Source organism: Manduca sexta, unplaced genomic scaffold (assembly GCF_014839805.1).
Source record: "Manduca sexta isolate Smith_Timp_Sample1 unplaced genomic scaffold, JHU_Msex_v1.0 HiC_scaffold_3836, whole genome shotgun sequence".
In the NCBI taxonomy this organism is placed as follows: Eukaryota; Metazoa; Arthropoda; class Insecta; order Lepidoptera; family Sphingidae; genus Manduca; species Manduca sexta.
The window spans coordinates 1-10,619 of NW_023594948.1; the positions used below are offsets into that span (position 1 = coordinate 1).

The window sequence follows — 10,619 nt, forward strand, 5'->3', positions numbered from 1 at the left end:
TTCGCTTAATTGATTGCTTAAAATTAATAGGTAGTTTATTGCTTTTTACAATATCGTATCGAGTACAAAATACGATAACAAAGACATCAGTGTTAACTATCTTAACTTAGCAATAAGCCAGCCGTCCACTCGTCCAATCTCGTACACGATATACACTTAATTTAGATTTATAATAATTACATATCACAATGAGATATCCTTCGACGATAATTCACTCGCACACAGACAGTACAGTACAAAACGAAGGCACGAGATCTACCTACTAGCTACGACTATTAGTAAATATGCCCCTATTAACCCTAAATGCGCGCGCGTCCTACGTGACGCGACTCAGTCGAGTGTTGCGTGGAAGAGCCGAGTGCCGGTCGCCGCGCCGCCGCCGCGACCCGCGGGGTTCGAGCCGCGGTGCAGCCGGCGACGGGCCCGCGGCGCGGCGCGGCAGCGTGGCGTCAGGTTAAAGCGGTTCTGGAATACAATGAGCGGTCGAGCTAATGGAATGTCGGCGTGCGGCCGCACGCGCGGCCGCCCGCTTTGTGCGCGCTGGCGCTCCCCGCCCGCTCGCCGTGCCGAGCGCGGACACCATGTCCGCTGTTCGCTCGCCCCTCCTCACTACACAGTGTCCTTCCCTTCAAACTTCTGCGCGAGTTCGCCCATCAACTCTTTGTAGATGAGCGGATCGATGTTCTTGCCGAGCTGGTACAGTACGAACCAGTCTCCGATTTGCAGCTTGCGTGCGACCGCCTCCACTTGATCTTGCGGGGCGAGACGGCTGCGAGCGCGCAACAGGTAGAGGCGCACGCGCGGGCCGGCCACCACCGCCGCACGGTACAGCAGCGAGATACCACTCAGGATTGACAGGATCATGAACCAGAACCAGAGGAACACGTAGATTTTCTCGTTAACGATGTTCAGCGGCAACACACACAGTCCGTCGAACTTCTGCACCGTGCCGGAGGGACCGTATTTGTGGAAAGTACACTTGGTCACTTTAGGAAACACGCGCGCCATCGGGTCGACACGCTCCTCGGGCTCCATCTCAGTGAAACTGACCACGTCACTGCCGTACGTGGAGAACTCACCGAAATCGAGGGAGAAGTCCATGAAGAATATCTGTCCGACTACGTTTATGAAGTTCAAAACTTCACATATGAAAAAACGGAACGCGTAAAAGTTTTGTGTGTTAAGATTCGTGTAGAAGTAATCGACGAGGAGCTTCTTACGGTCCGCTTTGCAATCCTCGCCAACGACCGGACAGTTGAGGTCGAGCACTAACATCTTGATGCGGCCGCCCTCCCAGGTCTTCCACAGGTAGCGCGGCACGTAGAACAGGATCGCTTGGAAGAATAGCACAAAGCACACCCACTGGTAATATTTATGATACTTGACTTCGTCTTGCCCGTCGATGTGCGAGGCGACGCCGGCCTGGACCATGTCTTTGCCGACGCGGCCCACCAGCCGGTTGGGTATGGTGAAGGTGGAGTAGATCCAGCAGTACGTGTCCATGACGGCGAGCGGTATCTCGTCCACGATGCAGTCGATCGGGTCGCCGATATATTGTCGTGACGTGACCAACAGCGAGAACGCGATCAGGATGATCACGGTGGCTTTGTAGTGCAAACGGAACACATTGTTGTCGATGCACACTGAGTCGAGCTTGAGCAGCCCCTTCACGGAGCCGAAAACGTCAAACATGGCGGTCGTGCTAGCCGCAGGCGCGCAGCGCGTCGGTCGCGGTCGAAAATGTCGGGCGTGCGCTTCGCCCTCGCGTCGAGTGCGGAATGATCGGCAGTGGGGCGCCGCAACAGTCGAGGAGGGCGCAGGCCACGGCGGGGAGCGACGGCGGCGCGCGGGGAAGCAGCTCTCTTTCCCCGCGTCGGATCAACGACACAGCACTGACCCTATTTCTATCTGTTCGTGGCGTCATCTGGTAGCCACGATGGCGTACCCAGGGGCTATGCATCTCGGCGCTCTCGCGGCGACGGCGAGCGATGATAACCGGCCGCTGCGCCACACCACGGCGCGTAATTAGAGGTGTGTGCGGTTACATCACGGCGACAACTGGCGAGACGAGCGACAGCGCCACGCTGACACTGGCGAAGGTTAATGAGGCGTATCCAGGCATCGCTGTTGTGAATCACAAAACTTTCAGATTTTAAGACAATGTTGCACCAAACATAATAGCGATAGTGGTCCGTCAGCTGTGCACACAAGGCAATTAACATTGCTAACATACTTTTATTTGTTTTACCATTACATTATTAATATTAATGAGTTGAATGCAACAGTCACGGAGATGACAGACAATTAATTGTAACAAATGTTGATTTATGTTAATTTAATTTCAACATCGATTTATGCATTCTTATTGACAAGCTCGCAATCATACAACGGTTTTTTGTAGCCTTTATTTGGCAAGATTTTTCCGAATTCTATTATTATTTAGATTTATGTCATTTTGCGCCGCACAATCTAAATGCGAGGGTTGCTAGAAACCATTCTATAATTATTTATTAATATCTAACAGTCACGTACAAATGGGGTTGGCTTGGAAAACCAAGAGCGAGATTTAAATTAGGCTATTACGTGAATCGTATTATAATTATTAAATCATAATCATGACGTATTACGCGAACGTTTCAATTTGTGATCGTGTACCTTGGACTATGTGCTTGTCTGTGTTACATTTAAAGCAAAACTCCCGGCTGACGGATTCGTTTACTGACTCATCGTCCTAACCGATAAGGATAATTTGAAATTTAATAATTTCGTTATGCATTTTTAGAGGTCTTTAAATTTTCCTTGTAGTAACATTATGCTGATAGGTTTATGTCTAGAAGTAAAGCCCACGTTTCGTCTCGCAATCAAATACTATACCTACTTTATACGTATGCATTATGAAAGATTCTTTAGTTTATAAACTAGTATATAGGAACTTGAGAATGGGTGATTTTTTGGAGCAATAAATGTGTATAAGTTACAGATTAGTTATAGTAGCGGTGAAGAGTCCATATAACTCGATTCCTATCGGCTTCCCTTTCGTAATTTATGTAAAATCGAATTATTATTAGAACGATTTGCAGACCGCATATATGTGTATTAGTACCTATATGTTGTGTCGGGTTCCTTTTCGGAAAATTTCACCTTTGGCCCCTGAGTAATCGTATAAATAATATTTCTATTGTTATATAAAAGTATTTTTTAAATAGGGATACCACTACTTTTTACGAATATTCCCTATCAATTTCAGGAGTAACCTTTTGTGACTCTCGCGAATTGTATACCCTCGTCAAAATAAACCCAACATAATAACTTTGTGACCTATACAGCTACTTCAAAATAAACCTTGAAAATAAAAACGAGTTAAAGTAGTCATTGGACTATTTATATGTGAATTTACACATATATTTTTTAATGAGTAACCACAAAATACTTATATCAAAGTCTTGTTGACAACCCGCTCGCGTTTAAGTCTTTTTCCGGAAGAAAGGTAATGGCATAAAAAATGAGATAACATTATTTTATTACGGGATAAAAGAGCTTTATAGAACTTAAAAATAAAGTTTAGTATGCAATATTAAGTAGAACACACACATAGATAGAGGTGAAAATGGTGCACCCACTTTTTACAGTGTGTATTCCGTTCCATGATGTGTCCGGGGACGAGCCAATCGACATATCGTTCAGAGACCTAAAAACTGTAGTCATAACGTAATACAATTATGCCATCGACAAAGTTATTATTAAGTATTTAAAGTCCATTATTCAATATTAAACCAATTAATATAGAGTACATCTTTGCTCGCGTTTAAATCTTTTTCCGAAAAAAGTTGTAGTAAAAAAGAAATATTTGATTATTACGTGATGATTAATATTTATAATAATAAAACACAATGTGAATCATTTCAATGATACTAAAAAAATGCACAAATAAACAAATACTTAAAAACTATCTTTTTAATCTCGAATAACACAGAGGCGTCATAAGGTTTTTTTACCCTGCGTATCTCTGCAGCCGTCAATGTCAATTGCATAGTTCTCAAACGAATGAACTATATTAGTGTAATTATTCTTGGAATTATGTTTATTATTTTGGTGTAGGTAATTAATAACTTCTATAATTTCAACTTACATATATTTCCACTAAACCAGAGCTACCTTTAGTAGACAGAGTTAGCGAGTCCTAAAAGTGGGACGGGAAAAATGTAGCTTGAGTCAATTAGCCTTTAAACGCAATAATAATAATAATAATATCAGCCCTGTATTATATACTGTCCCACTGTTGGTTACGGGCCTCTTCTACTACTGAGAGGGATTAGGCCTTAGTCCACCACGCTGGCCCAATGCGGATTTGTAGACCTCACACACTCGAAAATTCCTATAGAGAATTTCTCAGGTATGCAGGTTTCCTCACGATGTTTTCCTTCACCGTTAAAGTAAGCGATAATTCACAAAGAATACACATATAATTTTTTAGAAAAGTCAGAGGTGTGTGTCTTTAGGATTTGAACCTGCGGTCATTCGTCTCGGCAGTCCGTTCCACAACCAACGAGGCTATCTTTAAACGTAGAAATAAGAAAATGCCCTGGTAGTTTTTTTTTTATGAATGTCCCCTTTCTCCGCACGCTTCTTTATACCCGAAATAGTTAGCACATTAAATATGATATGTATTACTAAAAGAAACAAACATCATGCAGATGGTAACGACTCTTCGCAATGTCTACATTGTGGACTGGGTCAAGGCGTACACGTAATCTTTTGAGAACATGGCCGCAGAAAATCGAACCATATTCAGAAATTAAGGCAAATTACATGTTCGATAAATGTTCTAGAACGTTCTTTATACTTATCCTCATAATTATTACTTCTTCATGTCCAATAGCGTTTTGTAGACGGATGGCCATTTGGATAGGCATCATAGGTACCACAATTTAGTCTATAGCCATCATAGCACACAGGCAATGTTAAGATGTAGGGTTATATTATAGTGTCCGTACAGGTAGGTAGTAGGTTCTGTAGGTATTGCACTGTTCAGTTTATTTTTTCTTTTCAGCGGCTTGCGAGCCTTGTTTTTAGGTTTTAATGACAGTAGGTATAGTTATTTGCTTCACCATCCTGAGAAGTGAAATTTCGTTGCTTCAAAATTACTTTGGATTCGATTCCCTCTGTATAACAGTTCTTACAAACTGTTCTTAGTGTTAGAGTTAGATATCGGAGTGATAGTTATCTAGGGAGATTGTGGTATACAAGTACTTAACATTCCATTTTTATTCGTACACCGTTAAGGTAGTACACTGCACCCAATGGTGAGTGGAGTGGGGTGAGTGTCGACTGAGTATTGATGATTACCCCTCCCAGTCGCCACAATTATGCCGGCCCGTTTGAAGCACTAACAAGCGATACGGTCAATAATAATAACAAAAGGCATTTCAGTACAAGATTACCTTGTTTATGCAAACAAATAATTGAAAACCGCGTCATTAAACACTGATTCATAATATTCATTTACTAGAAAGTAAAATATTCTATTTTGTTCGCAGGAAACTCCGGTATCTAATCGTACTGTGGATATCGGAGATACCACTTCGGCGTATCGAGTATATGATACGTAATTCTTAATAATACTCGCTTTTGGTTTCCAAGGCCGAAATGATTTAACATTAACACCGTTACCAATAAACGTTTTGTTTTTAATCAAAGTTTTGTCGTGTTTTTCGGTAAAGGATGGGCGAATCTCTACTCATAACTTGTAAAGAATTTAATGATACTGGTCATAATATAGAAGTTGTGCATTAACCAGCTTTGTAAACCAGACTTTATAATTTTTGGTACTCGATTGTTGCTATTTAGTTTATCTATGATGTACCTTTATAATTCTTGTTGATAATAATACTGTTGTATAATAAAAGAAAAATACTTTAACACATGATCAATTAAAAAATAAGTTTAAGTTAAACACATCGTAGTCCTTAGTAGTAACAATGTATTTCAAGCCACAAAGAACTAATGTGTTATTCGTCATGTGTTTTCAACTTTGCTGCTTGACGGCAAAAATATATAATGATGGTAGCATCGTAATCGATTCTTGCGCACGAAAGAGATACCTAACACTATTATACGTAAAACGTAAAATAACTTAAAAATTTAAATACAATCCTCATTAAATTAATCGCTTTCACTTTTTTTTTATTGGCCCTAATTATATGTAACTAGATGAATAAGTTAATTTAGTGAATGAATTGAATCCACACTATTTCATGACATAGAATAATAATTGATATCACAATACTTGTTTTACGAGATGGTAGATTAGTTGTCGATAGACCTATGTTGACGTATTTAGGTATTTAGGGTTTGGTAATCCGTAAAAGCGGGGATACCTGGCAGTAGAATGGACTGCTGAGACGAATGTCTGCAGGTTCTAAACCTAAAGGGCACTCACCTGTGACTTATTGTAGATTTATATGTGTATTTGTGAATTATCGCTTGCTTTACCGGTGAAGGAAAACATCGTTCTGTATAATAATTTTGAGGGTATGTCAAGTCTGCCAATTACACTAGGCCAGACTGTTGGATTAAGGCCTAATACTTCTCAGTAGCAGACCTGGCCCAGCAGTGGGACGGTATTTAATAGGCCAGTGCCCAGTAGTGGGACGATATATGATACAGGGCTGACATTATTACTATATTATAATTTGTAAGAGAGGAGAATTGGAAAGGACAGTTAAAGATAGCTGTTATTAACAAGCAAAACACACATCATGCCTTTATACTCCAAGGCGGATGTGAAACCAGAGCATCCACACTTTGCCATGTGTTTCAGTGGCAAGGTGCCCATAGAACCCGATTCCTACCGACTTCCTTTTAGATTTATTAACTTTCGTCTTTGGTTTTGTTTTCTGTTAAATTGGCCGCAATATGTTAACGGAGGCAATGTTTTTTGCATCGGGTTACCTTTTGAAAAATTCACCCATCGCCATTGATGTGTGTTCCATGATATGTTGTGATACGCGGCGAGCTTATCACCATATTGAGCTAAAATTTCCAGTCTCTAGGATGGAACTAAATATTAAAACATATCAATTTGCCCGACCTGGGATTTGAAACCGCGACATTAGGGCGGTAGTCGTACCTCGTATGCAATAAACTACGCCTCGCGTTACGCTTTTATTAACAAAAAACTGAAACTATGCGTTAGTTTTTGCGATACAAAAATATAGTACTTTTAAAAGTCCCATACATGACAAATGGACGGCAGTCTTAGCCTTTAGGTTACAAAAGCAGGCTTATTCATGTATTTCAAGAAAATATTACATGTGCATCGTAACAGTGACTCACTTCATTCAGTGTTTTTATTATTCGTGCTTTGAACCACGTATTAGCAACTGTTATTTTATAGAACTATAAATATTTGTGACTGTTCATTCTCCTTCAAAGTAAGTCGCGTTAGAAGTTGATCACATTTTTAATTATTATTTTATCATTACATTAATTCGGTTTACATATTTCATTGTATAAATTAGGAAAACAGATACCCTAGTAACGTTCAGGAAACGACGACAGGTGAAATTTCATTATCAATATCATTTCATGTTATGAATGATATCATTTCATGTCTTTACAAATTTAATTTTGAACTATATAATTTATTTCCTATAATTTTTATTTATCCCCTAGGAGTAGGCAGGGGCGCAAGAAATACACACACTTTCCGCCGTGTTTATTTCGTCCTATAAAAGTGATAGGTGACGAGTCTATCGCTATTTTGGGCGCAAATTCCAGACTAATACTGGCTGATGCTAAGTAGAAAAACCCATCATCACTGCCTGACCCGGCGATCGAACCCCAGACCTCAACACAGTCGTACCGTAATGCAACCCCGCCACCGAGACAATACATTTTTATATGTAATAGAATTATTATATTATCATTAGGTTAGTCGTTTGATAGTTAGTGTCCCACTACCCATACGCACTAACGCAGTTTAATTCAACCATTTAACATAAAGCTACAGCGACAACTACTACACCGAAGTTAATCTGTCTTTGTGTATTTCGCTATCCTGGCTTTGTGCGAGGCAGCCTTAGGCTTGCCGAACTTTACCACTTAGTACCACTGGCAATCCCATCCACAAAAAAAGCACTTCCATACCTACAGAAACTTTAGATTTATAGGTACTATGACCTTTTATAAACCAACCTACAGAAACAAAAGAAATGAAGAAATTGAAATGAAAGTTTTTAAAAGAGAACCCGACACAAGTTAAGGTACTAATAATGTGCTCAATGCGGCCTGGAAATCGTTCTAATAATTACATTTTAGATCAATTAGTAATTCAATAATTAGGTTATAATGAACCCTTTGCCACTCTTACTTAGTAATCTATCGTAAAAAAGTTTTTTTCATGTGACAACTTCAAAATCCTTTAAAAAATATAACCACAAAGCCCCCTTCAGAGAAAAACCCAGTGTTATTCGAAAAGAATTAATCATTCGATGACAAACTTCGCAGTAAATACCGAGTGTGTGTGCGTATTTTTTTCCTTATTAGACATAGCTGAAACGTAAATCTGAAATTGTTTTTTATGGAGTGACAGGTGAATAGGTATTAAGTTTTTTGATTGCTAATTATGCAGGACTCACGTTGATCTTTAATTGAAATACATTGTAGTTAGACCAGCTATACCGAAAATTGCGGCTCGCGGAACTTATGCAACTGGCTGACGTGAATTAAAACATCTCACTTAAAGTAGAGAGAAACATTTTCTAACATCATTTGACTTGTATGCTATCCCTGTAAGCATAAAAACATTGCAGGTAAGGTAAGGTTAGCTAGGTTAGGGCCTATTTAACCTCACCGATGAGGAGAGCGACGCGTCCTTGAATTAATTTCATTAAAATATAGAAATAAAATTCAATAAAACGTCACATTTTATTTCCGTTTATAGATACTTAAGTAGATCAATATTAAGTTGTGGCCCGAGATACCGTAACTAAGATGTCTCTGGGCCCGTAAAATTAAAACAGTTGGATTATACTGTTCTTAGGACCACATCAGGTTAAATATGCTCTTGCGGAGAGAGTTTGGCAGTGAACTCCAAGGAGTTCGACCAAGAAGGAATTTAACCAAGATTAATGATGATAGTATTGATAGTAACGCAATACAAGTATAATTGTACACGTGTATCTCTCTGGTTGCTAGAAAGCTTCATAGTAAGTGTGCCTTTGCCCTTGTGAACTATCGAATGCATTAGCATTCGGGCCGTTACGTCCAGTTTCTGCTACGAGTGTCCACTCGCAGCGTTGATTCGAATGTTAAGCGGTGCGTAAACCTGTTTGTGAGGTGACACTGCCGGATCACTATCACAAGGTTCTAAGTTATTTCTTGTATAAATTGAATTATATATCACATCATTATATGTCTTTTCAGTAACAATTTCCTACAACCCCAAAAGATAAATAAAGAGGAACCACTAATGGTCTATTTCTAATTTTTACTAAATGAAAATGATGAAAATGAAATTTTTTTTAAATTAAAATTTAATAACATGGTATAAAAATTTACATAGGGCCTTGTTATACTTTAAGTGTTTGTGTGTGTGGAGATTGTGGTGGTAGATTTTGATGATTGGAACTTTCAATATCCAGAAATGAATATATTTATCGGTAGAACTATGACATTTAGTATACATTATATATTTACTACCTACCTACTATTACCTACATAATCTACCTCATCGTACAACTCTAGTTGTGAATAACCACATTGGCCATTATTTCAGTAATAACCGTATTTTAAACAAAGTGTTTTGCAGGCATATCAGAGACGCTTCGGAGGCTGAACGTCAATATTGGAGGGATGGTGATGCGATCGTCGTATCGTCTTACTGGACGTAAAAGACTGATTCCAGATCAGAAAGAGCATTTAAAAGTTCGGCGAATAATGTATTTACAACTTCCATCTCTGCTTACCTTTTCTGGAATACAAGCGTAAGTTATTTTATGTTGGTTAATAATCATTTGATTGGCCTTGATTTTCACTGGCCATATATGGACTGTAAAGTTCTTAATTCTTTCTAGGTGAGGTAAATTTTTAGAATCTTGATACTTTTTAGATTTTTTAGAGATTTGATCCACCAAGATTGAACAAATCCATTCTGCAATATTCTTTGCAGTTAAATATTTTATATTTTCTTTTATTTTGAATATTTGCTCTTTAGGGCTTTGATTATCTATTCCACAAGTTATCTTGACAGTCCATAACAAACAAGTAACGCATACAATCACGTTTACGACATTTTGAATTAATTTCACGAAGATAACGTAACACAGCCGAGTTACGAGTTTACGCTGTCAGAAAAAAAGGCCCTCGGGTTTTATTCCGGTAAACACTTTCTCTCAAGCAAATCCGTGTGGAAGAGTCAATATTATATTGTTGCTGTTATAAAATAATGTATTGGAAATACCCCTGACAAGTGAATATCTCGAGTACTCTGTTACAGTCCTGACGTGGTTATGAAATCATTGTAAGAACAACAAAACTTATTTTTGTCTTCTTGCAGTTGGTTTTATTATTGACTAATAGCTTTAAGTAAATATTTACTTCACAACCCAAACAAATCC

The 10,619-nt window shown here is 39.1% G+C and overlaps 1 protein-coding gene across 1 annotated transcript; it reads right to left on the reverse strand.

Moving 5' to 3' along the window:
- Window positions 1-541: 541 nt before the first annotated feature.
- LOC119193259 (innexin inx2-like) lies at window positions 542-1,770 on the reverse strand. The gene has a single exon (XM_037446877.1). It carries the CDS (start codon window positions 1,690-1,692, stop codon window positions 610-612), a length of 1,083 nt encoding a protein of 360 aa, XP_037302774.1. The 5' UTR covers window positions 1,693-1,770; the 3' UTR covers window positions 542-609.
- Window positions 1,771-10,619: the final 8,849 nt, after the last annotated feature.